Source organism: Epinephelus moara, chromosome 8 (assembly GCF_006386435.1).
Source record: "Epinephelus moara isolate mb chromosome 8, YSFRI_EMoa_1.0, whole genome shotgun sequence".
NCBI lineage: Eukaryota > Metazoa > Chordata > Actinopteri > Perciformes > Serranidae > Epinephelus > Epinephelus moara.
In genome coordinates this window covers 21825492-21852830 of record NC_065513.1, presented here as the reverse complement: position 1 = coordinate 21852830, position 27339 = coordinate 21825492, and the positions used below count along the sequence as shown (strand labels likewise).

General features: G+C 41.5%; 4 protein-coding genes across 6 annotated transcripts in view; 2 read left to right on the top strand and 2 right to left on the bottom strand.

Annotated features, from left to right (window-relative positions):
* ank1a (ankyrin 1, erythrocytic a) overlaps window positions 1-11281 on the top strand; it is a 56875-nt gene extending 45594 nt beyond the window's left edge. Inside the window, exons 1-5 of one of the 2 annotated variants that reach the window (XM_050050137.1) lie at window positions 1637-2412; window positions 3559-3642; window positions 3936-4088; window positions 5342-5440; window positions 7467-11281. In XM_050050137.1, coding sequence (XP_049906094.1) covers window positions 2194-2412; window positions 3559-3642; window positions 3936-4088; window positions 5342-5413 — 528 coding nt within the window. In that variant the 5' untranslated portion in view covers window positions 1637-2193 and the 3' untranslated portion in view covers window positions 5414-5440; window positions 7467-11281. Of the gene's footprint in view, window positions 1-1636; window positions 2413-3558; window positions 3643-3935; window positions 4089-5341; window positions 5441-7466 lie in introns of those variants that run through there. The other variant, XM_050050138.1, reaches the window with a different exon arrangement.
* A 1954-nt stretch (window positions 11282-13235) lies between these two features.
* Window positions 13236-18171, top strand: LOC126394747 (eukaryotic translation initiation factor 4E-binding protein 1-like). Its single transcript, XM_050051783.1, has 4 exons — window positions 13236-13416; window positions 13525-13694; window positions 15942-16124; window positions 17502-18171. The coding sequence occupies exons 2-4, from the start codon at window positions 13559-13561 to the stop codon at window positions 17531-17533; spliced, it is 351 nt and encodes a 116-aa protein (XP_049907740.1). The 5' UTR covers window positions 13236-13416; window positions 13525-13558; the 3' UTR covers window positions 17534-18171.
* A 2410-nt stretch (window positions 18172-20581) lies between these two features.
* spaw (southpaw) lies at window positions 20582-23474 on the bottom strand. The gene is made up of 3 exons (XM_050051315.1): window positions 22927-23474; window positions 21741-22546; window positions 20582-21644 (listed from the first exon to the last, which is right to left on the bottom strand). The coding sequence occupies exons 1-3, from the start codon at window positions 23198-23200 to the stop codon at window positions 21492-21494; spliced, it is 1233 nt and encodes a 410-aa protein (XP_049907272.1). The 5' UTR covers window positions 23201-23474; the 3' UTR covers window positions 20582-21491.
* A 185-nt stretch (window positions 23475-23659) lies between these two features.
* On the bottom strand, window positions 23660-27245 carry dguok (deoxyguanosine kinase). 2 transcript variants are annotated; one of them, XM_050052089.1, is made up of 8 exons: window positions 26971-27245; window positions 26588-26765; window positions 26380-26489; window positions 26088-26287; window positions 25655-25802; window positions 25369-25484; window positions 24865-24964; window positions 23660-24169 (listed from the first exon to the last, which is right to left on the bottom strand). In XM_050052089.1, exons 2-8 carry the CDS (start codon window positions 26694-26696, stop codon window positions 24143-24145), a joined length of 810 nt encoding a protein of 269 aa, XP_049908046.1. In that variant the 5' UTR covers window positions 26697-26765; window positions 26971-27245; the 3' UTR covers window positions 23660-24142. The 2 variants fall into 2 exon arrangements, with proteins under 2 accessions (XP_049908046.1, XP_049908045.1); XM_050052088.1 differs by having other exon boundaries at window positions 26588-27245.
* Window positions 27246-27339: the final 94 nt, after the last annotated feature.

The window sequence follows — 27339 nt, the reverse complement described above, 5'->3', positions numbered from 1 at the left end:
GCTCAGACTGGGAATTGGCGATGCCTGCACTTGAGAATCTGGACATCAGTACTGACGAGACTGCTGCTCTTCAGAGACCGTGCATCACCGATCACCCTGAGCGCACACACGTGAACGCGGAGCACAGAGAAGCAGTCAGAGCTACAGGCTACAGTGAGGCTAAAAACAGAGTTCATTAGACGTTTTTCGAAACAACTTTTTATGTCGGGGCTGCAGCACACTTGGATCACTACGGATGAGCAGTATGGAGATACTTTGTGGATTCAATTTTGTGTTCTTGGACGTTAGTCTGGGGCGCCATCTGCCATTAGGTCTGCTAGCTGCTCCACCCGCCGATCTCCACAAGGGATGTGAGGACTCTAAAACTTCACCAGGGCCTCCGTCGGCATATGGGTGAGTAGATAATGGCTGAATTTTCATTTTTGGGTGCACTATCCTTTTAAGCAAGAGATGACCATAGGAGACGACAAAGATATTTTAAAAGTGGTGGAACAGAACAAATTTGTAATATTGTGAAAAGAATTCTTTGTCCACATGTTGCAATGTATTTTAATGGCCTCACAGACTACTGGTATCTACATCTCTGCCTCAGTTTAAAGGTACATTATTACGACTTCTTCCACTGTCATCTTATTTGTTGTTGTCTGAAACTTTGGACTCTGCCCTCTGGTGCCATCTGTTGGTTGTAATAATGATATCATAAAGGACACATGGGCGTATCCATTTTTGTACCTCAAGAGAGTATAAATGAGTTTTAACACAACAGCGGGGGCAGCACTCTTTAAACAATAACAATAGCATTGTGTGGCAATAAGTCATTTCCTGTCTCTGTTGTACGGTGGCTGATCTCGTCCTCTGCTCGGAGGCTATGGAGCTCCCGGACATTAACACGCCCTAATTTGCGGATATATTTGGACACTTTTCTTCTTCTTTGAGTTAACTGCTGACAGTGAGTCACACAAATAATACATTGTCAAAATGTCACACCCGACCTGTCCATGGTCCCGTCCCACCAGCCGTCCCTTTTACACAGACGTCTATTTGGCTCTGTTGCTACCTTCGCTGCCAGCTCAAAGGTGAAACAATTCTGTCTCCTCATTCCTCGATTGTGCCTTTTATAAAAACTGGCAAGGCTCAATTACAGCAAAACAGTCTTACCTTGAAAGGGCAATATAAAAAGGGCAACTGACTTACATTCATTACCTGGAAACTTCCCCAAACCTAACCTTAACCAAAGTCATCACCCTAATTTTTTTCGTCCCTAAAAGGAAGGATAGTCCCCACATTTATGTCACCAAAACATGAGTAATGCATGTGTACACTCACACACACACACACACACACACACACACACACACACACACACACACACACACACACAGTCTGAGGTCCCAGTATGGGCACAAACAGTCCAGCCAAATTTAGCAAGCATTCTCACTGTCCCACTCACGTAACATGATCCCCTCCACCCCTGTTATTTGCACGGGTTAACTTTCTGGCACAACACCACCACATCACACTGTAAAGGACAATCTCAGCTGTGACACTGTAAGAGAGCAGAAATAGACAGTTGCTTTTAAGCCCTTTGTGGGTTTGCTTTTGTATGTGGTTCAAACTGGTGAGGAAAGAGCACTTCAGCTTTTGGTTCAAGTAGTGTGATGCAGCGCTGCATAATTGTGTCTGCATAGTGATGCTTTTTGGGGAAATTTGTCTATGAGGCTGTGTGGATGAGAGAAAAGTTTGTAGTTGAATTCCCCGAGGGGCATCAGTGGACAAGTTTCTCAGTGCTCGTACCACAGCGTACAGAGCCACATTGGAGAAGCCAGAAGTATTTAAAGCCCACAGATCACATGGTCAGAAAGAGAGAGAGGTGGGAACAGAAGCCTCCCAAGGTTGCTTTTGCTTGGCTTTTATGTCATTGAGTGGGTACTCCTGACCTGACTGGAGAGGAGAAGGAATAGAGACCCAAGGAAAAGGGCCCACTGCCCCAGCTAATGGAGGACGGACATGAACTGAAAGACAAACAACCAAACTGCGACTGAACCAGTGACAGAAGGCCGCAGGCTGCAGCTGTTGCCTTTTCCGTCAGCTGAAAGAGGCGCCGCATTGGAAACAGGAGTCACTGAGGGCTTGAGGGAGTGTTTTGCTGTGTGTTTGGTGCTGTGTTGATTTGCTGGGGATCAAAGCGGGGCGATGTGGGCCCTGGTGACAGAGCTCCTCTTCAGCTTCGTGCTGCTGGCTTTCCTGGTCATTAGCTGTCAGAATGTCCTTCACATAGCCAGCGGCTCTGTGCGGTCCGTGCTCATCTACATACACGCCCAGCTGGACCGTGAGCTCGGTGAGGTCGAGGGAGTGGCCGATGAAGAGGAGAACGTCACCACCAGAGTGGTCCGCCGCAGAGTCATCCTCAAGGTATAGAGAGAGGGGCAGAGGACAGTCAAACAGGAATTTGAAGAAAGGATTTACAGACAGGAAGAGAACAGGAGACAGATGGAGAAAATGCAGTTTGGTGAAAGGCTGAAGGATGCAGTGTATTTGGGGTGATACAGGATAGGTTTGTGGTAATAAAGGTAAATGATTTGGCAGGGTTTACTGCACTTAAGTGGAGCAGGTGCAACAAAACTGACAGTGATGATTTACCAAGGACATTTTGTACATGAAGAAGTGACAGAAACTGAAATGAATCAATGCAATAATGATAATAATTCATCCTCCAATAATTAGATTTTGCTAAGTCACTGTCAAATTGCTGCTCAGATGTGGCTAAATTTATCTTCTGCTGTTACAGATGTATATAGATGGTCTTGAGCTCAACGAGTTTGGACTCCAGCTCTATTAAAAAGCTCTCCTACTGTATCTCAGACTGTGTCAACGCTATTACAAGTGTTGACACGTTTTTTTCAGGTCTACACGAGCTTGACTGGCCCTTGTCCTTGCTTCTGCTGCTGCAGGAATGTCTTTGAGCTTATAAATAGCGTTGGAGACATGCTGTAAAGTACTGGGGGCTACAACAGCATTGTCATAACCCTCATGAACTGTAATTGTAAGTATCGCTAAGAAACGCCAAGGATCTGTTGGATTTACATGCTTCTGCAAACATCCCTCACCCATCTGTCGTTCATCTGCTCCTCTGTGTTTCCAATTAGTAGAGAGGTTTATGGCATGCAAATAATTACACTGCAGTGACAGCTACGTCAACATGCATTAGGGCCTTAATTTACTCCTGAGTTTACTTAACTTTAGCGGTTGCACTTAAATGTGCTTTCAAGAAGAAGAAAGTTGAGTTTATTTGTACACACGACATCTATTGCAAGTCTGTCCATCCTTAGTTGCTCTTCTTGAGGTTTCTACCATTTTTCCCCCTGTTAAAGGTTTTTTTTGGGGGGGGTGTTTTTCCTTCCGACAGAGGGATGTCGTATGCTGTAAAGCCCTGTGAGGCAAATTGTGATTTGTGATATTGGGCTTTATAAATAAAATTGATTGATTGATTGATGTGCTGTAAAGCCATCTGTGAGAAAAAAACATTAATTAAGGGTACAAATGCTTGTCTGTCCACAGGGCGATGAGGTTGAAGATCTTCCTGGGGAGCATGTAAGCGAGGAACAGTTCACGGATGAACATGGAAACATTGTCACAAAAAAGGTCAGCCATCGCAACATGTTTTTACACTGTATTCTTAAACTGGGGTCCAGTAATTGTTTCACTTATGTCTGTGTCACAGTACTCACTCAGCGTCTCTCCACATAATGATTATTAAACTGATAATCATTGCGAAGTTTATCATCAAATCATTACAAAAATAGCTATTTTTTAAAAGGACTTATTTCCTCCATAAGCATTTCTTTTATGTCACCAACTCTGTCTCTTCACTACCTTATTCCCACTCTCTGCCTCCATCCATCACTCTCTCCCACCCTCCTGTGTGTATGTGATAGATCGTGCGTAAGGTTGTGCGCAGAGGGAAGGGTTCAGGTGAGGAGGGGGTTCAGGAGGTGAGCCTGGAGGGTTCTCTGCAGGACGCCAACGAGCTGGAGGTTGATGCTGAGCAGTTCATGAGCTACGCCATCCTGGGCCGGGACAGCAGCAAGGTGGGATTCTGATCTGCAGACAGCTGACCATCTGATGAGGGCCTGTTTGATATAGGTCCATGCAGTAGGTAGTTTCTAGTGAACAGGGGACTCTGTGCTGCAGTGAGCTTGAAAGTCTCTTCTCATCGTGGTTTCCCGGGCAAACCCTGACAGTCCTGGAGTATCTTAACCTGCATGAGCTTCAGTACGACAGGCTTAGAACACAGTTTGTGTGTGTCCTCATTATCTTTAAAAAAAATAGCCCTGTTTTATTATGTGCTGGTCCTAAATCACAAGCAAGGTTTAGGGCAAAGTTTGGTTGGTTAATTGTTTGATTGCTGACCTTCTGTTACATTAATCTCCACCTAAATATTATTACCTCATGTTCATCTTCTGCATGCAGGAGGAACACTTTGCTCTGGTGCTGTTATTGCTCACAGTTCACCGACCCATTCACAGTCTCATTACTTTAGTCATCACTAAGCCGCACTCACACTTATCATTGTTTGTTTCTTGCACATCAGTGACTGAGTGGATTGACTGTGGCTCCTTGCAGTGGCTATATCTTCCATTCTGTCCCCATCAGTTATCTCAATAACTGACTCTTGTCTTTTCTGCCTTCATTAAAGTTTATAGTCCTTCACCTGTGACTGTGTGCTGTATCACTTGAACCTGCAAGACTCTCTGGATCGGAGCTGCGTCAAATATTATTTGCAATCTTTTAACTTATACTTGGGAATTGGGGTTTAACACATCGAGACAAGTCAGAATATTTGGATGTGTACTGTCTCATGTGGTCAAACCCCGTCCATCTTAATATCAATCATTTAAAAAATATATTTGCAGATATTATTTGACACAAGTCTACTCTGAATCCCAAAGACTGTAGATGTTTCTGATGCCCTCTTTTATCTTCAACTGTCTTTCCAAACTGCCACCCATCACTTCTGTCCTTGCTTGACTGTTTATACATAAATTCTTTCTTTTTTTCCCCCTCTTCTCCCCCCCCCACGTACTTGTTCCTCACATTTCTATTACATCTCCTCTTGTTGTTTTTCCTGTTTTTCTGTCTTCTCTTTCCTTGTGGCATTATTTCCTTCCTCTGTTGTCCCATTTCTGTTTCCCTTTCTCATCTTTCTCTTCCTGTTCCATCTCCTTTATTTCACTCTCCCTTACTAATGTTCCCTCAACCTCTTGTTCGGCTCCTGTCATCCCACCTCTTCTCAATCCTCGCACCTCTCCTGCTGCCAACCCCTCCTTCCCCCCCGATGTAGCCCGATACAGTGGATGTGAAGAAAGGTGCTCAGATAGTGAAATGTGCCAGTCTGCGGAGAGTTAAGCAGTGAGGCAGACTGAGTGCTGCGTCCCCGCAGGTACGGGACTGACCCACAGTGCCTCGTCTGACCTGTGGGCTAGACCATTTAATCCAGTCTCTCTGGATTAAATGCATCTGAATGTACCTTTAATTCAATACTAATGATATGTAATGTGATGCTGGCACAGCAAAATAAATCTGAAGTTAAACAAATGGTTAAAAATAAATGGCACACAAGAAAATAAGAAAAAAAAATGCTGTCATTCTTAAGTATTTTTGCCCACAAAGTACAAAAGTACAATAAAAGTCTAAAATAGGGACACTCCATGACAAGTATTTTTTTTAAGTCTAACATAGAATTAGTTTTTATATTCAGAGTTTCAGTCAGCATTAATGCAGATGTGATACTTAAAGCTACAGTTGGTAACCTTACAAAAAAATAACTTGTCATATTTGCTGAAATTCAAACAGCACTAAATGAGACAGATAATCGGTGAAAAAAATTATATTCATCTGCCTTCTCTGTTGCCTTGTAGCATTTCTAATGGCCTCTCTGCATGTGAATGAAAACAACTAATCAGAGCCGAGGAGTCTCTAGCGCAGCTGTCAGTCATGTCAATCACAGCTCATGTACTGCGGTCAAACTGTCAAATTAGGCAGCGCTACAAATATGAGTCAAGATTCTGTTGCTGCAATGCCTATTTCTCGCCTCAAATATTTTCAGGAATATATTTTAGTGTACTGTTTAGCTGTAAAATGAGAAAGTTTGCTCCAGCCATTGGGTGGTGCTTGGTACTTTAGTCGACTTTTTCCAACATGGCGGCTGGGTCATAAACTTTCTCATTTTACAGCTAAACAGTACACTGAAATATGATTCTGAAAACATTTGAAGAGAGAAATAGGCAATACAGTTACAGAATCTTGATTAATATTTGATCAGCGCTGCCTAGTTTGACAGTATGACTGCAGGTCACGAGCAGTGATTGATTTAATTGACAGCTGTGTTAGAGACTCCTCAGCTTTGATTGGTTGTTCTTGGTGCACCGGGGTAGATTCTGGCAAATGCCATTAGAAGCAGTAGGCAGAGAAGAAGATTGTTTTTTACTATCTGTCTCATGTACTGTAGAGTATAGTGACAGTTTCAGCAAATGTGACACAAAGTTATGTTCATAAAAGTTACCAACTGTTGCTTTAAAGCCCCCAAAAAACTTTCCCACACATCTGTTTCTTATAGTTTTTACAACCTGAATAATAGAAATTCAGGCTGCTTGCCCTCTGGCAAATGCTTTGTCATGTTTAGGTCACATATATGGAGTAATATTGGTAAAAACAGCAAAGACACACCCACATGTATTGGGTACATAATTGATTTTTGTTTGCAAAATTATATTTGTGATGTTTCTCTACAAACTGTAATTTATCTACATGCAAAAAATATCCTTCTGTGCACTCAGTATAATACCATACAGACAGACAGCACAAGATTAATGCAAATACATTATTACTGTTGTGATATAAATCATATCAGGCCAATTTATTTCCTCGTGCATGTTGTGACAAGCTGGAAAAAAGGGTTGGCACAGTGTGCACTCAGCAAAACAACAAGTGACAGCTCTCAAGGTCAAAGCTGCAAGACCAGTTGTCCTGTGAATTGCTGTGTGGAGCCACTGCAGTGTGTGTGTGTGTGTGTGTGTGTGTGTGTGTGCGTGTGTGTGTGTGTGTGTGTGTGTGTGTGTGTGTGTATGTGTGCATGTGCGTGAGACTTGCCCTTTCTAAAGTAAAGGCCATGACATTCCTGAGTTTACTGATATTTCAAGCGACTCACGACTGAATGTTAAACCACTTTTGCCAACCATTTTTGCTTGAATGCTTCTGCAGAACTAACACGCTGTTTCATGGAGTGTTGTCAGAATAAGAGAGGGATTTAGGTGATAATAAGAGCGTCAATTATAGGGAATTTCAACATGGACAGTTTAGCCGAGGCTATTTGAAGGACTGCATATACTCACATTGCATGCTTGTCACCTGCTCTGCAGACTCCTCATGAGTTGACGCTAAGACAGCGTGTTTCTTTCTCTCCACAGAGTTCTCCACAGGATTCAACCCCTTCACCAAAACCATCCTACATGGACACATGACCAGCAGCAGCTGACAGGAGGAAGAACACACATTAAAAAGGCAGACAGACAGAAATGAACAGCAACGCCATGACAACCACAGCGGCTATGCCGACTATCAGCACGCACCAGAAGAGAGAAGGATACGGATTTACTTGTAGTTTTTATTACCTTTTTTTTTTTTCTTTTTTTTTTTAAAGAAACCGTGGAAAAAAAACATCTACTACTAGGCTAGAAGCATGATTTCGTATAAAACAAAAAACAAACACAAACAAAAAAAAAGAACAAAAAAACAAAAACTAGCAACCAAAACGTGCTTCCTGTTATCTGTATCAGCATGAGTGACTGCTGCCGCATGGCCTGTCTTTAACTACAAATACTGAGGGAATATAAGGGTGGGGAGGGATGGGGAGGACACACTGCTGTATGGGACAGGCATGCAATGTAGGGAATGGTCAATCACTGGCCTGTTTTCTAAACCAACAGGGAAAAGTTTATCACTAAGAAAAGGGGAGACTAAAATACTGAGAATTACATAATCTCTAGGCAACAGGTTACTCCCCCTCCTCCCTGCCACACTCGTCCAGCTAAGAGCATCACAAACTAGTTTTAAAATCTGTCCCAGTGCTCTCAAAGTCCAGTAAAGCTACAATTATCACCCAAGGATATCAGTGTTGTACATAATATCGTATGCACTAAAATGCTCTATACGTGACTGTGTGTTACGTGTGTTGTTTATGTTATAAGATCCCTATGCGATGCCACTGATGCTGCTGTTTCAGGTACATACGAAAATCCCTCCCCGTTTTTTCTCGTTTGGTTCGTTCGGTCTGAATCTATATATTATTCTATATATCTTGAGATCTTTGTGGGTACAAGAACATGCAAATGTTGTGTCGCTCTGCCTGTTTTTAAACGTCAGATTTTTGTGCGTCAGGTCGTTTGTTTCTTTGTGCTTTTCATGTGCTTTCACACTTTGCTTTTGACATGTCAAACTGTAGAGGGAAGACATGCTGTAAGTCGTTTACTGTGCTGTGGGTTTCGGGGCTTTGGGAGGCAGGTTTCTGCAGCGAGCCTGCCTGCCTCCCTCACCTTCCCTCAGAGTGGTTTGCCTTGTGGAGAGGGTGACAATGAGATATGTGATGAGTGACAGATTATCGTGAGAGATTAACCTACTCTGCCATCCCACTCCTCTGCCTTTTCTTGTCCCCGGTGTGCCGTATACAATTGTGAGGTTTGTGTTAATCAGATGTTTGTCTGAGCCAAAATCCCCTCACCCTCTACTTTGCCCTTATGGCCCTACCTCTCACCCCTCTCACCCCTCCAGTCGGCCTCTCAGAGTAGATGTAGCAGTCCTGTCCAACAGCCCCAGCAGGCGGCAGGATCTCACCTTCAGCTCGTAGCAGTGTGTGTTTGACCTCATCGTGCAGTATATGACACCACCACACATAAGGTGCACTTACAGATCATCTCACCACCACCAGAAGATGTCACCTGATGCGAGTACAGTAGCTGAAATGCTGGTAATAAATGTAGCACTGGTTTGACTGGGTAGAAGACGAAGAGTCAGCTGGAGTAAGGAAAGTGTCGCATCGAGGGTCGAGGACGTGTTGAGCTTTGATGTTTGTCTCCTTGGCAACTGATCGGAGAGTAGCAAAGACAGTCAGTCACCAATCACTGTGATGAGAAACTGTAATACTGACCCGCAACTGTGAGCCTGACCCTTCCCGAAGCGTGTCTCTCGTTTCACTCTCTTTTTTTTGTCATGATTTACTGTCTTAACTGTACTTCAGAAGAAGCAATAACTGCTTATAAAAGGAAAGGATTGTTTGTGTGAGTGTGTTTGAGTGTGTGTGTGTGTGTGTGTTTAAGAGAGAGGATTTTAGGATCATAGTTGTGTTCAGATCATGTTCTTCCTAAGCTTGGGCTCTCCATCTGTCAATCACAGCTTTAAGCTACTCCTCACTCCACTCAGAAATGATGTCAGTACATAAGTATCCAACATTTCATCACTTTGCCTCTCTAGAAAAGAAGACGATTAAGTTTTACACTAAGACTGGTATGACATCATACCAGCCATCCCATCTGCAAAGTGCCCAGTGTCTGGTTTTGTTACTCATCAGGGAATGTAGGTGTGTTTAATCATAGCTTTTAAACCTTAACGACATTCATATGCACCTTGAAAGAAATCCTATTGAATGTGCGAGTGTGTGTGAGTCTGTGTGTGTGTGTGATTTTAACATATTCAGTCCTGGATATTGGGACATGTCAAAGTTGTGATAATATCACAGGAAGTAATATTGCTAATGGACAAAGAGCAGAGGCTCTCAGATTATAACAAATTCACATATTTTTTAAAAGTTGATTTACCTCAATAAGCGTGCCATCTCACATGATATCAATTATCTACATGCATTTGTTTTTTCAAACGTTATGTTAGACAGTGAATGCTTTATTATGGAAAAATATTGTCAGTCACACAAACGTTGCAATAATCACCCATCAATAAGTGTTTGTTTTAGTACGGCTTCACAGCCAGAGATGATGAATGTAAAGTCTTGGTATTCTGTAAGTCTTGTTATGAAGTAGTCATCTGTGTTGGCTCTGTACTTTAGTAGATGATAGGGTATTCACTCTGTTGTTTCAGCTCTATATCTGCTGTTGATCATCAACATTCATCATGAACATACATATAAATCATGGAAGAGGAGAGATTTAAAGGGAAAAGCCTCAAATGGGTTTTGGACATTTTAACAAATATCCCTTCATCAGATATGATTTCTATTTTATTATCTTTTTTAATAACCACAAAAAGCTAGATGTCAATAACAATTACACAGCAGTGTAATAGCATACTTATAATTATGGTGTGCTTGGACTGGTTTCTGAAGCAGGGGGTCGTTTATAAATCCACTGCTGATGTCAGGGTTGGAGCAAAGGGAGGGGGTCTAATGAAGAGACAACAAGAAGGAGCACTTTGAAGTCAGATGGAAGCATTGTGGGGGAGGCGTAGTGGCTCCGACGGCTAGTCTTTCAAGATGACAAGCATTTTTCCTCAACACAACCCACCCCTAATCTATTTCTGCCCCCTTTACCAAATATAAGACTGAGCCGATTCTAAGGCTCCCACATGGTGACACTTTGAACGCGGTTTGAAAGGAGTAGTCCGACTAAGTGCAAGCAGAGGAAGGAGTGGTTACAGAAAAACGAACAATGGGAAGCCTGCACTGAGGGACCACTGAGACGATGCCATGCACCAAGTTCATGCAAAAATATTAACTGTTGCAAAAACTAGAGAACACATGTATATTCCTTTAGAATGGATTGAAGACATTATTAACGCAATAGCATATTACTCAATACTAAGGAATGCAACTGCGCACATGCACAGAAAATGTTTTTAACATAAAAGGCTATATATATATATGAAATATATGAAAATATATATAAATATATATATAAATATATATTTACTTAGAATGCTATGCACCCTTACTTGTCAACTGGGATTCTAGTTATGTTATGGATGTACTTTTAGCATCATACAGCTGTAGCTACCAAGAGACTGTTGAGTTCTGGGTAATGCCTGCAACCTGGGGATAAAATAGGGGTCTTCTGGGTATTTTAACCTGTTTTGTTTGCTTTTTTTATTGTTATGGAGAGTCAAACATGAATTTAAAATATACATGTAAAAGCCTTTTAATCCAATCAAATCCGAGAACATCTGTTGACAATTTACTCTGTACACCAGCTCAACATTTACAAAATTAATAAAGAAATGAAATGTCTTTGTGTATAGTGTGTATGCTTTTGTGTGAGACACCAGACCCACATGCACCCGACAGCTATAGACATGCTGAACTGCCCCAGGCCTCCCCATACTGTTGAGCAATTTAATGAACATAATTACATCTTTTTTTCTCCACAAAATTTTTATTTATCCCTAAAATACAGCCCTTTACATTCAAGCAATATATACCATAATATTGCTGCATTGATACAGAACACAGCGAGAGAAAAAAACTCAAAACAAGAATACTCCTCTTGTATCAATAATCTATACAAAATGGGGTATATAAATTGCAATAAATGCAAAATGTGACATGTATTAAAAGAAAAATAATCCTGCATTGTCCACGGACGTTGCTGTACACCATGAGGTTTTACTTACAATCTTTCAACAACAAAAGTAATATACCTTTAAACACATAATATGTATTCCATAACATGTCCTATCCTAGAATGGTGTCAAGCAACATAAAACATCACTCCATCCATACATTTATATCCACAAGACATTCATTCCTACATCCTAAACACTAATCACATACCTCTCATTCCAATTCCCCTTGTCCCTTCAAACACACATGCACATGCACACACACACATTAACACACACCTGCCCTTGATCTCCACCAGAGTCCCCCCCTTCTCTTTCCTGCCATCCATCATTTTGGTTTAAATCTTATAAAGCAACATATATGTGTTCCCAAACCTCACTGCAGTGCTTTATTTTGTTGTAACTCTCAGACAATGTCTTTTCTTTAGACAAATAATATCTCATCAAATCTTTCCAGATCTGTAAAGTAGGAGCTTCTGCTTTTTTCCAGTGTTTTAAAATGAGCTTCTTATAGACAAGGGAGAACATAATCTGCCATCCCAAAGGATATCTTCTTTTTCCAGCATATTGAAAAATACACAGTTGCGCTTTTGTTTTACATGTAATAGATATAAATGTTGAGCTTTTAATATGTAAGTTATCTGCTCTAACTAAAGGCTTGATAACATCTGTCTTATCTACTGAGTACTGCTTGGTCTGTGAATGTTTTTCCATAAAAGTGCAATACGTCTTTTGGTGTAAAGCAAGATGAGATCTATAGATGCTTGTTCATTTTTACTATAGTCATGTTTCTTCACTCTTTATTTAGGATCCCCATCAGGTCCACACAAAATGCAAAAACAGGACAAAATATGACATTGTAGACAATTTAACAAATTTAAATAACACCCAAACAAGAGACAGCAGTAGTTATCTCACATTTACAATGTCATCACATCAGTAGATCATAAAGCAAACCAACAGAGCCCATAACCTAGGCTCATGGAATTATGTGTAACTGCATGAACTACACAAAACATGGTTGCACACCAAGGCATCACCCAAGTGAACGCCACAAATACACATAACCTTCACAGACATTACATCATCTGCTGGTAAAACAGATTTCTGTTTTGATAATTGCTGTTTCTCTGGATATAAGCCTGACAAAAAAAGCTTAAGGTCCAGTGAGATTTGTTTTAAATTAATATGATGACAGCTGATTAGATTTTCACCAAAGCACCAAATGTCAACATAATAGTCTCAAGAAGAGTTATTTTTTGAAACTCTGCAGAAGCAAACCAATGAATGCGCCAGCCAAAATATAGTTAGATGAGTAATGTTTTCATTTTCTGAACCCATTGAATAAATGCAGCTCTGCAAAGCCAGCAGCTATTGTGTTTGCCACAGGTTAAGGCTGTAATTAAAGTGGTGGTAGTTCTTCTAGGGAGATCATAAGAAGTTAAATTGTGCCTTTAAGATAATTTATGACCTTCCAGATCATAGTTTATGAGATGACATGGATCCACAGGACCACAGTGTAAGAGTCAAACTTTGCACAGGCATTGCACCTGCATTATGTTCCAGTAGAGGGCGCAATAACTTCATGTTGTCCACCAGTATTTTCCCCTGCAGCCTGTCTGCTCTCTGTCTGTCTGTCTGTTGTTTTGTGTGCCTGTAGAGGGTGAGTGAAAGCACAGGAACGTGTGCTCAGGTCCTTTTTAACAAAAGAACCTGGACACCTTGTGTGTGAGACTGCGTGTTGTAATGTGACGACTTTAGATACTACCTTTCATCATTTGCACTTATGACAAAGAGGTATTTATTTTTTATTGATCAGAAAGTAGCCATTCTGTTGAGCCAAACAGGCGCGGCGTGGCTTTGTTTTGTAACACCAAGACTTTCTGCCTGTTTCATGTCATTTAGTTAGCTAGTGTTAGTTTATTACATTTGAGACAAGATGTCAACTGAGTGCCAGAAGACCACTGCCAAGGCCATCCCGTCGACCAGGAAGGTGACCATCAACGACGCGGCGCACATGCCCCAGGACTACTCCACTACTCCCGGAGGAACCCTGTTCAGCACCACCCCGGGCGGTACGCACTGGTTTTATCCATCCTGTTAACTTGTATGTGCCGAGCAGACATGCTGTGAGCCACCACATGATTTACACCTTTATCACCACATAGCTGTACTGTCAGTGTGTGCAGGAAGCGCTCAGGCTAGCTCCATGAGGTCGGCTGCTGTCATATGCTACCGTGCACAACAAGCTGCTAGCTCAAGCTAACTGCTAACGCTAGCTAGCTGTGTATGGTTGCACACAAAGGAGGACACAGAGGGAGGATGAGGCAGTAAAGTCATTATGATCTCAGGCATGTGGGTGCTATAAACTCATATCACTGCCGTCCATTACATGAGACGTGTTTTCTGTGTTGTTTGTGGGTTTAATCAGCTGATCTGTGAACACTAGCGACACCTAACTGTGTTCTGCTGCTAATGACGCTGTGGTGGCCATACCTCATCTGCAGTTGTGATTTGTGCTCTCACTGTGAACTGTGTTGGGGATGTTTTAAAGGGTCGGTACACCCCCAAATAAAAAATACTTATTTTTCCTCTTACCTGTAGTGCTGTTTGTCAGTGTAGATTGTTTTGGTGTGAGTTGCTTAGTGTTGGAGATATCTGCTGTAGAGATGTCTGCCTTCTCTCTAGTATAAGGGGCCGTACACATGCTGCGTTTTTTGGACACTCAAATTCATTGTTTCCAATGAGGATGCATGGCAGGTGCCCTCAAACGTCAGAGCAACGCCAGAGCGGCGCATGTCAAGTGATGAGGAACAACCAATCACAGCTGGCAGATATCTTTCCCTTTTCCCGTAAATATCAGTCTGTGGTTAATATGGAAACGTTGATCATTTTGGTGCAGGGCCACCAGAGCTTTACATCTGTCCCACGGACAACAGGCCTACGCACAAACAGTGCCTGGGAGAACATCAGCTCTGCACTCAGGATTTCAGGTAAATAGGCTATGATACAGTACTTGTTAAGGTTCCTTAGCAACCTCAGACACAACCAACCGCCACACTCTTGAAAGCTGGCTCAGAAAAGCCACAGAAGAAGCACCCAGTGCCCAACCTCGTGTTTTCCAGGCAGTTAAAGACGTGGCATGTGCACGGCCCCTGAGGCCCCAAACACAAAGAAAGGGTTTTAGCAGCGAGTGGTGGCTTTTTGTAGTTGTTTTTAATGAGGCTGAAGCGTTTGCTCTTGTATTTGCGTTGTGACGCGCCTAGCATTTCTGAGCTGGAGGCAGAAGTGCCCGAGTGCTCTGAACTCCTCCAGTTGAAGACACTTCAACTCAGAGCAGAAAAGTGCCCCACGTCATCTCTCTTTATGTCATCTTTTTCCCCCATTGCCCAATGGCATGATTTGAGAGGCGGGCCTTTTGTGGTGGTCCCAACAAGTTTACAGTTGGTAAACAATGGAGGAGAAACTGGTGGTAGTGGTTGCTAGTTACCCAGAGCTATATGGCCCAATGATAGGCAGCAGGTTGTCACACTCAGTGTTTCCCCTACCATTATATTAGCACAATAGAAGTCATTTAAGGTTACCTTTCCTATTGAACAGGTCTATACTTTGTCCTTTTATTAAACAAACTAAATAGCCTTATGTTATTTATCTTATTTCTGTGTCGACATGGTCGTGTGTTTACAATTCTCCGTTGCTCTCTGTTTCGCACATGGAGGAGTTTGGCCTCGATGTGCATGCACATGCACACACACACACAAATAAACAAATTCCAGCACTTGAATTGGCCATAGCACAACACGGCAACATGTCAAGTGGGCCGAACCCGAGCAAAATTTTTGATTTGTTAAATATAAATAAGAAAATAAGCTCTGGGGCAAACGATTATGATACTGAATTGTTTTGCTCAGCAAGATAACGTTTAAAAATGAACACCACCAGTAATTGTCTTTGTAAGACAAGTAAAAGCTTCAGAATTCACAAGTGGGGTATTTATTGATGTATCTTATGTCATAGAACAAAACATGAAATTCTCTTTAGCTTGTGTTAACCACATACCTTATTTCAGGCGTCTAACCAAACCCATTCAGAAAAACTATTGACTTCAAGACGAGGGAACCGGGAGTGAAAAAGTGCTAACTCAATACCAGAGAGTAATGATGAGAAGTGTCAAGTTAAAATGTGTACACTGCATACCCTTATGAATATGATGGATGACTGAGCCACTAATGAATGTGGGACCTCATTGCTCTGTCTGAACTGACACAGTGCTCTATTTCTGATGCTCATCCTTCCCCTTTCCTGCTTCTTTACGCAAAAAGGTACCAGGATCATCTACGACCGAAAGTTCCTGCTGGGGTGTCGTAGCTCTCCTGTGGCCAAGACTCCTCCGCGAGGTCTGCCCAACATTCCAGGGGTGACCAGTCCTCCACACACCGACGAGAAGGCCCAAAATGGAGAACTACTGAACAACAACATCACTACACCGGATAGCAGCAACACTGGTATGTTCACACCTCAGACAAACATCACAGGGTAATGTCAGACCTGGATTCAGATGTAAATTCATGTAGCCACTGAAAACAACAGCACTGATGTTCACCTCAGTTATGTCACTATCAGATCATAAATCTGTTGTCACATAGCTGTCATTCTCTGTCTTACATGGATGACAGACGCCAGTTTGAGGTTTGAACACCTCATAAAGAGATCATTTGTGCCATTTTTATTTCACTTAATTGTAGAGATTGTGTAGTGTATGGGTCCAACAAACATCGGACTTTGACCCAGGTGGACAGTGTATGAGACGCAGTATCCTTAACACGCTGCTTCCTTTCTGGCCTTGTTTGTGGCACTCAAAGCCAGGTGTTTTTTGGCAACATCCATGATCTTCTCTTAACCATAACCAAGTAGCTGCCGATTGCTCACGCGAGTTCAGGATACATTGAAAAAGGCTGCCTGTGGTGTCATTTCAGTAATGCACAGGGCTTATACCCAAGCGGTAAAATATGAAGAGTAGGGAGGAGATCATGTTAAATTTTGCCCTAACCAATCAGTAGCCATCAATGTATCCGTCCTGTCAACACAATTTTCAGTTGATACAGAAGCTGCAGTATTATTTGTACGGAGCAGATAACATTTTTGATGCAGATTACAGAAATATTACAAAGAGCTTTCACAGAGATATTTTAGAGTTGCAGTTTTTCTTTTGCCATTTTTCCTGCTGTTGGCACAAGAAGACGACTTTGCATTTTTAATCCCGAAAGCTCTAACTGGATCATTTTTTTCCCTCCAAGTGGGGAAACAGCCATCAATGAGCACATCACCCGACCTGATTTAATTGCTGAAGAAAATGTAAGACATGAGCAGCATCTCAGAGGTCTGGAACCCAGCTAAAACCTGATATGTTTCCTGATGTGATGTCTTATATATTTGTGGCTATTTTAATCTTGAATGGATTGACTGAGGGTACTTGCACAAGAAGTTGCGGTCAGGCAGAATAAAATACTCATTTTAAGTGTGTTAGGTGTGTGTTCATGTGTATTTGAGTAGTTTATTATCAGACAGGGACCAGACAAACATATTTGAAGGCATTTCAAGTTAGAACACTGTGATTCTCTGAGGAACTTGTCCAATAAAATTATTAATGTACAGTGCTTCTCTGGATATCAGTCACACTGTGGTGAACTCTTGTTTTGGTCAGTGCCAGATGTTTAACAATGATTTATCAGCTAGTGATGTAAATCCTCCAGTCTTCCTGAAATATTACTTACATGTAAATAAATATGATATTCAACTCTTGAAGATTTACCAGACTGTAAAATCTATCAAATCATTTGGTGGTGTTTAGTTTCTTAAATATATGCTCCTTTTTTGTCAAGGTGAAGAATCACAATTTGAAATGGACATCTAGGTGGTCCTGGAATGAGCATTATGATGTCAGACTTAGCAACACGATGCTGTGAAGAGAGGCTCAGGAGCACCTTCTTGTTTCCCATCATCCATTCCACGAAGACCGAAGTTCGCCTTCAGTATCTCCAGTGTCTTAGTGTTTTTAAGTCTGTCTTTCTTAATCTCATTTGCTTGTTTTGCCCAGAACAATTCTGTAATGAAACTTTTTCAGCCTCAAGGCTTAAACCTGATTAGTGTGTGACAAAGTGTGCCTTCCTGTTGTGGCTACAAGTTTAAACTCGTCACTGAGAATTACTTAACACCAACAACGCCTCATCCCTAAGAACTGAGATACATTAATGAAAATGAAGATCAATAGGGACAAAGAGTAAATGAAATTTGCTGTATTTATAACCATTCCAACAGGGTTTATCACTTGATGTGCTTTTGTTTCCACAAATTTCCTGACACCTCTCTTCAGATACTGCCTTGAAATGGTCAAGATGCTGTATGATTTTCAATTATGCTCTTAAAAATGAGTTCTTCACCTGAAGTGTCATACGGAGAATGTAAAACAATTTTGTTGATGAAATTTTTGAAACAGATTTTCACACAATTTGTAGGGTGACAAAGCATTAAAACGAACACCATTAAAGCAAACGCGCATTTTGTCGTGTTGATTGATTGTGTGCATTGAATTTGTGTCTCAGTGAGTCTTGTTCTGGCAGAATTGTATTTTTATAATAACCAGGGTAATATGCTCATCGGTTCACTTGTCTGAATACACATTTCTTTTGGACTGTGCCATCTGAAAGAGGAGAACGCCATAAAACTTAATTATGTCTGCGATATAATGAAAAGTAAAGACTTAATGATCTCAACTAAATTATTAGCAGTTTCCTTAATTAAAGAAAGTGAAATCTAACGTAAATTTTGAAATGATACATCTCGACTGACATGTTGTTTGACTGCCTTCAGCACTTCCTGTGCTCCCCTGATTCAACACAAATCCTATCAGAAGAATTCCTCAAGGAGCTCACTGGCGATTGATAACCTCAGCCAGTGGACTGTATAAAGAGAGGTCAATATACAACTGTACATAGCTGGGAGAAACTCCCTCCTTCTGAAGAGCTAGATGGGACCATGTCATGCAGCATTTCCACTCTACCTCTGTTGCTGGCACCTTGTTACTTTGCAGTGCCCACATTTTGCTAGGTTCATTCTGAGGTGGCTTACCAGGCTTTTCTTTTGATCAGTGTATGATGTAAATGTTTCTGTACAATGGATTTTCGAGGACAACGCTGGCATTATTGCACAAGACCATTCAGTATTGCTGGGCTGCTGTACAGGGTTATTGTGATGTCAAAGTTCCTCTGTTTGATCTTCAAGTTTGTGCAAAAGATGTGCGAGTCAGGTGGAATTAGACAATTAAAGGGACAGTTAAACTCAGAATTAAAAATATATATTTTTCCTCTTACCTGTAGTGCTATTTATCAGTCTAGATTGTTTTGGTGTGACTTGCCGATTGTTGGAGATATCAGCGCTAGAGATGTCTGCCTTCTCTTGAATATAATGGAACTAGATGGCACTCAGCTTGTGGTGCTCAAAGTGCCAAAAAATACATTTGAAAAACTCAACAATAGTATCTCTTTACAGAAATCATGAACCGGTTACTCCAGATAAGGCTTTTGGCAGGATAAATTACATTAATGTGAAAGTTAAGATTGCAATTGCCTAACCACCATACTGTGTTGGACAGGAAGGTGTGTTCAGGATGTGTGAGAACTGACACATGATTTAGACGTGATGACATCAAACTCCTGCTACCATGAGTTGTGTTTTTGGACAAACATGCCAAGGTTCCACATCAGCTTCATTATTGCAAACTGACTGACTATGGTCATTGTAAAAGTCATAAGCATGAGAAATAGATGGGATATTTTACCACTGTGAGCTTTTTGTGATAGAGTAAGCCTTTGTTTAGCTCTCTGGCATCATTAACAGCGAGGTCCTTGTGAGACAAAACAGGTGCATAAAACTGAAAGCTGAGAGAGAACTGGTCTTGTCTGGTCGTGTCCTGGTTGGAAGTGTGGATTGAAAGGTTTCAGCTGATCAGTTCCAGTCCACCCTGTCCTCCCTCCACAGTAGCCTTAGCATCCAGACGTTGACTCTCTCCATTCCTTCACATCACTCTCTGTTTGTTTGGGGTCTAAATCTCCCCTTGTCACCTCTTCTTCCTGGCACCCCCACCCCCTCCCCAAAATAAACAAGTGCTACTGCTTTTCTCTTCCCCACTGACCCATCCTTCAGTACACTTCTTGCATAGTTCCGCTCGGCCTGCCTGTTTGATCACAATCAACAAAAGAAGCCTGGCCAGAGAGGAAACTAATGACCTCTGATGATGTGTGGTGCTGTAATGGGCCCAGAGATGTGAATTGGAGGTGAGGAAGGCAAATACACTAAGATGTTAGCTGGTCACAAGTCAGAGAGGACAAATGGGATTAAGATGTAGATGAGTATCTACGAGCAGGTTGAGCCTTTGAGAAGTGTTTTTGTTCGTGGATTTTGTTCTGTATAACATGATACAGCTACTGCTGAGAGATTCAGTGGAAACAAATACAAAGGAAAACCAAAGCTGTGGACTCGAGTCAGACTCAAGTCACAAATTTGATGACTTTAGACTCAGCATGGACTAAAATACCATTGACTCGTGCGCTCAATTTAACTTCAATCTTTTGACTTGAAAATACTTGAGACCTTCCCCTACGCCCAATATTAAAAAGTCATTTTAAAAAACTCCCTTCATTCCCTGATTCAGTATTAACTCTGTTAATTTCCAGCAAGGTGACACTTTATTCCCCAGATCCACTTTGTTTGAACCAATCTGACAGCCATGCTTTTAAAAAGCATTCATGTTTTTTTTTAAATTATTATTTAATACACTATTACTCTGTTGTTAAAATGACATTTCATCTAGCAAAGAGCCCATTATGACTTGTTTAGGGCTTGAAACTCAAAGTTTAGGTTTTGGGACCTTACTTGAGACTCAAGTCCAAAAACTTAAGACTTACTGGTGACTTGCAAAACAATGACATGGTCCCAGCTCTTAAAACCATAAAGGTATGTGTGGATGAAAATAATGGACATAGACTTAAATCTTCAAAGCAACTGAAAACCTTATTGTGAAATTTAAATACTACTAAATCTGTAGCACTAAAGTCTTTTATTTTGAAAACCATCTGAATTTATGAGTCCCCTTCTTTTAAAATATTCTGCTGCCAATTTCAAACTGCAATTCAAAAAAACGTTTTTCCCAGTTTATTTATTTTTCAGAGTTCATAACTTTAATAATTAAAAAAAGAGCAACTAAATTCTAATTTAATAGTGGAGCTTAAAAAAACATAAAACATCATGTGAAATTTAAACACTACTAAATCTATAGCACTAAAGATTTTATTTTGAAAACCATCTGAAATTATGAGTCCCCTTCTTTAAAGTATTCTGTGGTCAATTTCAAACGGTGCAATTTAAAAAAAAAAAAAAAAAAAATGTATCCAGTTTAAATATTTTTAGAGTTCATAACTTTAATTAGAAAATTCAAGCACCCAATATTAAGAAAAAGTAAATTCAAATGTATTGAGCAACAAAAAAAACATAAAACATCAGAGTCGTGTCAAAATAAAATGCTTTAATATATGTTTTTATATATTTTATGTACAAAATATACATTATAACGTATAAATAGATACTAAAGGTATATACGATTATGTAACACCCAGTGTGGATGAAATATTTTGTCCTTCAAACTCAACAGTCCTATCCCGTCATTTGTTGTAAGAGGCCATGATTAGGAACTTAAATTTAATATTTGAACATTATTTTTGACACAACAGTAAAGAGGCAGCTGAAATAAAGCTCAAGATTATGCTCCGTCAGTTGCTGCTCTTGTGACTGCAGTGAAACCAGGGACATGCTGGCGTTCAGTGACATCCACACTCTTCAACGATCATGTCCTCGTGATGCCGCAGGGCCAAGTCGTCCTGCTCGTAGTACAGCATGGAGAGCGGGCTGAGGCGCGTTGGCACACAGGACGGGCATGACACTCTCTCTGGATGGTGATGTTGCAAGAGGCTCTGAAAGATATATGAATAATTTACGTGAATAAACCAGCAACGAAACAAGAACTGTTCAAGTCTAAAGAGTTGAACCGGGTTGAAAATCAGTCTCACCTGCATGTATGCGTGGTTGGTGGGGTTGAAGGACTCATCCAGTGGTGAAGGACACTCTCCCTCACAGCGAAATGCATTGTAGCGTTTAGGGTGCACGATCCACTCGTCCCAGCCGATGTGGTCAAAGTCCACCCACATGTCTACTCTCCGACACAGCGGCCTCTGGGTTGGCTCTGTTGTTGGTGCAGCAGTGGGTGAAGCTTCTGCAGCCACCCTTATCCTCTCCATCCTGTTCCTTTTGTGGCGTCGACTTTGACGGTCACTGCTGACTCTGTCCATCTTCACATATTTGGAGTTCTCCACCGTGTGAATGAGGCTGTGTGCTGTGTGGCCTTCCTGGGGCACATTGTGTTTGGAGAAGATGACCATCATGACCCGGTTTGTGGTTGGATGGTGTATTTTTCTTTGTGTCAATCCCAGATTCTTGAGGAGGGACTTCCCCCCGTCATCTCCAGCACCGCTCCCATTGTCCGCCTCGGGTTCTCCTGAGGCCTCTTGGCTCAACACTCCATCTCCCTGGTACAGCCAGTATTTTAGCAGCGCAGTCACATTAAAAACCTTCCAGGAAGACTTTGCGCTGCTGGCTGATGTGTCAAAGCTCCCCAGGAAAAGCTGCTCATCCTGGCATGACGTGCTGCCCAGGTCACAGTTCTGCTTTCCGGAGTGATATAAATCCACAGTGGCACGCCTGGAGGCGGAGAAAGCAGGAAGTCTGATCCGAAATTCTGCCAACTGGATAAACTCCCAAGTAGAGATGGACGACATGTCAAATGTGACTGTCCATCTTTCACCAACTTGATAGCAACCTAAAAATGAGACAGAACATGTAAATGAAAAGTCAGATTCACACACACAGAACTGAGTGGAGGATTCTGGACAAACCAGATCCCCGGACAAATGTCACAGCACTGAGTGGGAGGGTGAACAGGACAGGATGTGTATTGAACCCCCCTGTGCAAGGACGTCTGAGGGCTAATATACACACCCACTCACATAAAACAGAGAAAGCCTTTAAAGTTGAATAAGCATTTTGACACTTGCTGGGTTGTAAAGAGGGAGGGTCTGATAACACAGATAATGTACCAACCAAAGAGCTGCTGGAGGATAGAAACTAACACATACTGTATATAACATGCTGTATAACCATTAATGCATTTTAGCATTGGACAAATAACAGTTTACTCACCTCTGGCTGTCAGACTTATGACGGAGTCAGAGCTGCGTACTGACGGGGTGTCACCTTGTGTTGTAAGGACAGCTACTGACGTCGAGGAATCAGCAGTCCGGAAGGAACGGTACATCTGCATCATGTACATCGGGTATCTGCTGCGATGATTAAACGAGAGATTTCTGAATGCGAAACTGGTCTCGAGGCCTGAGAGATATCTGTGCCACTGAGTGGAGGAAACAGCTCCAAAAGAGCAGAGGAAGAATGTGCAGAAAACTGTCAGGACGTCCATTTTCTACTGAAACTCAAAATTGACTCTTAACCGCAATGAGAGAGGCAAAGATCTTCCTTCCTTCCTCCAGCTGCTCTCAGGCTGAAATGATGCTATGTACAGACGGAGCTCCAGACAGGCCCCTTTATAGTGGACAGCTGCCCTTTGATGACCCCTGAGCACTCCAGGCATCTCAACGGCCCCTCTGATCATCAGAGCACACCGGAGGGGGAGACAAAGAAAACATTTAGCCAAGGTCATTGTCCTGTCAAACTGCCTGGCCTTTTATACTCACTTTAGGAGCCTAATCCTTTTGACATGTAAAAATCCATTAACAAACATCACTTAAAATGCTGTACAGCCATTAGCACCTTTCTGTTTAGTGACAGTGAAATTTCACACATACTGAAACTAATAAAAAAAATACAAAATTTAAGAAAATCTTTGATTAAAAAAAGGACAGTATATCTCACACCAATTAAAAAGGAATACATTTTTATTCATAAACAAATAACAAATATTATAGTTGTCCTATTAGCTTGTTCTTGTCAGTCAGTAATGTGTAAAGCAGTAACATACACAAAAACTCTGATGCTCAGTAAATGTGTTTCCAGATGGTCCCAGCAGTGATAGCACTGACTTAGTTTTGATGGAAGTGAATAAACATGACAATATAAGAAGTAACTTTAGCTAGCAACTGAATTTAAAAAACATAAACATGCAAACAAAATGTCGAAGAAAAAAAGTGACAATCTAAAAGTCTTTTCAGAGGTAACACATTGATGTACAGATGTAGTATGGTCCTGCAGCTTATTAAAAAGAGAGCATTTTATATTGTGTTTTATTTTCTTCAGTGTATGAGAGGCTCATCTGTAGTTATAGGTCAGTTAACACAGTTGACTGACTGAGGTCTGTCTGGACTCATCTGTTCCCCACTGCTGACGGTAGCTGATGACAATCTTCTCACAAAGCATTGAAGAAGTTCTTCATCTGTGTGTGAAAAGATACTTTAGGATCACAGTGGATCAGAAACATGAAACACATCAAAAGTCAGATCAGAAAACGATAATGTGTCACTACAACGACGCTCCTTAGATCAAAGACTGTTAATCCCTGTTCCACCAATATGGAAAATGAGTTCTGCTCTGATTCCTGCGCCTAAGTTTGAACCATTCAGAGCATCTAGACCAAAAATAAATTGGTTCAAAACCAGACAACCTGAAGTGCAAACTGTGACGACATGCATGGGCTTGTCATATTCTACAGTTTGGAAAGAGAGGATGAAAACTACGACAACAGAGATGTCATGTGAGAAATTGTTGAAAAGGAAAGTGTGCAGTGGTCCATGCTTGTTTTTTGGTTGAAAGCAAATATCTGTAAATAACAGAACAAATGTTCACAGGTAATCGATGCAATCTGACATTTTGCTACTACTATAACCCTCTCTGTTGATGACAAATTCTCGATTACAATGGTTTTGCTCAAAACTGATGGAAATGCAGGCTGGTTCGTTAGATAGCACCAAGGTTCCACGAAACCTGAATGGAACCAGCTCGAGAGAGCTACTGTGGTGGAAAAGGGATGTGTGAAGATGAGAAATAAGGGCTCAAACATTAGTATGGGGCCCTCATGTGGTTCCCCCTGGTGTAGCAGCTATTATGTCAAAGTGCAATAAATAAAAATACCTTTGTTATAAATTCCTCCTGCACCTCTGGGTCACTCTGAAACTCCACACTGGCATCGAGTTGTAACACTGGTATCCGTTTCAGCTTCTCAAAATGTATTCTGAAAAGAGAGAGTCAAGCTGCATTACACCAACCACCTCAGACCACACACTGCTGACCGTCATCTGTTCACAGCAGAGCAACAAACAGCTGCAGGGAGAGGCATTTAAATGGTGTCTGTCAAACAGGAATCTGAGTGAGGTATCCTATAATACAATGGCTGTACCACCACTGTTGTTTGACTTTTACTTTTTGAATTTTAATCCACTTTCATACTAGATTTTGATGAGATCGTTACAGCTATAAATACCAATTTTAAGTGTAATTTTCTTATAAATTTTTTACACGGTGCTTGTCGCCACCTGATTACAAAATGCCTCAAAAATGGTCCATCATCTTGATAACCGCTAAAAGGGAGTGTCTTAAGAGGACAAGCAGCACAGACATGCTGTCATTAGCACTCACTCAGTGGTCTTCTCAATGAGCCACTTCTCATGCTGAACGTGCAGCTTATCCAGATAGTCCAGTTTCACTCCTTTCTCTTCTGCCCTTCCCCGACGCTCCAGACGCTCCATACATTTCTGAGTACAGGTCAATGATGTAATGTTACAGTAAAATTATGCAAATACAAACAGCTACAAGCTGATATGTTGTGCTGTAAACATCTTTTTTCTCTCATGAGTTATTGTTAGATTTATTGTATCGCTTGAATGTAACATGAAGTGTAACATGAAATCTCTTGTGTTCATACCTCTGGAGGGGCTCTGAGGTAGATGATGCCCTCCAGCTCCACCTGGTGTCCAAACTGGTCCACCAGGAGGGAGTGCCAGTCCTGGTACACTGCCCACTCTGTAGAGTTGATGCAACCCAGCTCAAACATGTTCAGGGCGAAAATGTATCTGACAGGACAGAGAGCCAAATTTAATTATAAGCACACAAAATAAAAGAGAATGCATTTGCTCAATAAGTTAAATACTAAATACAGTACATATCTGTTTTATACTGATTCTATCTTGGGCACACCTTTGACGATCAGTAGTGGAAAAGTCTACAGCTCACTCTGGATGAAACAGCTTTGGTCAAGAAGACATCTTCTCGACCATATGGGACTATTATGAGTCTTCTCACAACTTAAGTTCCCCTGACATGATTTCATTTTCACTTTCCTGTCCTGACCCACTCACCTGTCGCTGTAGATGGAGCGCTCATACACCTGGACAGGTGTTCCCTCTGAGCTGAGGAGGCGAGCTGGAGGAGGCTGCAGCTGCGTCCTCAGCCGGCTCATGCAGGAATATGTCTGAAATGTGTACGACCAGCGCTGAGGGTCCTGGTACATCATCTGCAGCAGGTTGCTGACTGTCTTCTGAGGGGACGTGTCTGTCCCCTGTCAAACACAACAAATGGAAATGTGGTCAAGCTTGGCTCCCTTGGATGTTTGTTGGGAAAAGATGTAGAGGTCAGGAAATGTTTACACACCTTCGAGGTCCCACTTTCAATGTTCTGCCACTTGCTTACAGGTTCTGCCACCACCTCCCAGTCTGGACAAGCTGACTGTAAGAGTCTTGCAAAGGTCGACTTTCCAACAGCTGTTGTGTCAGAGCACATAACACAGATCACATGTTACTAACAGTCAATTTGGCACAAAAACTCTTATTGTGAAACACTGTAAATACACTGGTCTCACCAATGTTGCCCTCGATAGAAACCCTCTTCACTGGAGCTGCTCCATTCTCAGTTGAAGATGACAGACACCTTGAACAAGAAAAACTGAGCCTCCGTGACTTGTTAGCCATAGTACGTAGGTTAGTTGTTTGTGTTATGGCTGTGTTTCCAACTCTCAGGAGACTGTCAGGTGTCGTCCACTGTGGAGGATTCGCATTCACGTTATATCCAAATCTCTTGACCTGTGTCACACCTGTTTTCAGCTTGGAAACACGGTTGAACAGAACGCATCGATACAGGGCAGACATTGTGACAGGCATAAATACAACTACAAAGATATAATCACATTAATCTACATATCACTTGGTGTTAGCTCATATTGGTGTTAGTAAGACTTCTCATTACCGCTGAGCTAATCTCATGGTCGCTAGCTCCTCCTCTCCATGAGGTAACGTTATGCTAACGTGAACTTTCGGTATGACTGATCGACTTGTAGCTAAAAGTGCTACCTATGCTACATTTATAAACACCGATATATCGGCTAAAATGTTCCCGTGGCGTCCGGACTTTAGTTTCGCATATTAAGTGCTGATAAGTAAAATTATTAAGTAAAGTTCGTAAGAAATTGTGTCTAAATACTACAAACAGTAGCAACATAAATCACTTCCGGTGTCGTGTAGCGTACTTTCACAATAAAAGTCTTTTGACAAATCACACGTTTGAGGAGAAAATTGGTGGCAAGTGACAAAATTCACGTTTGCTTCGATTTAATAT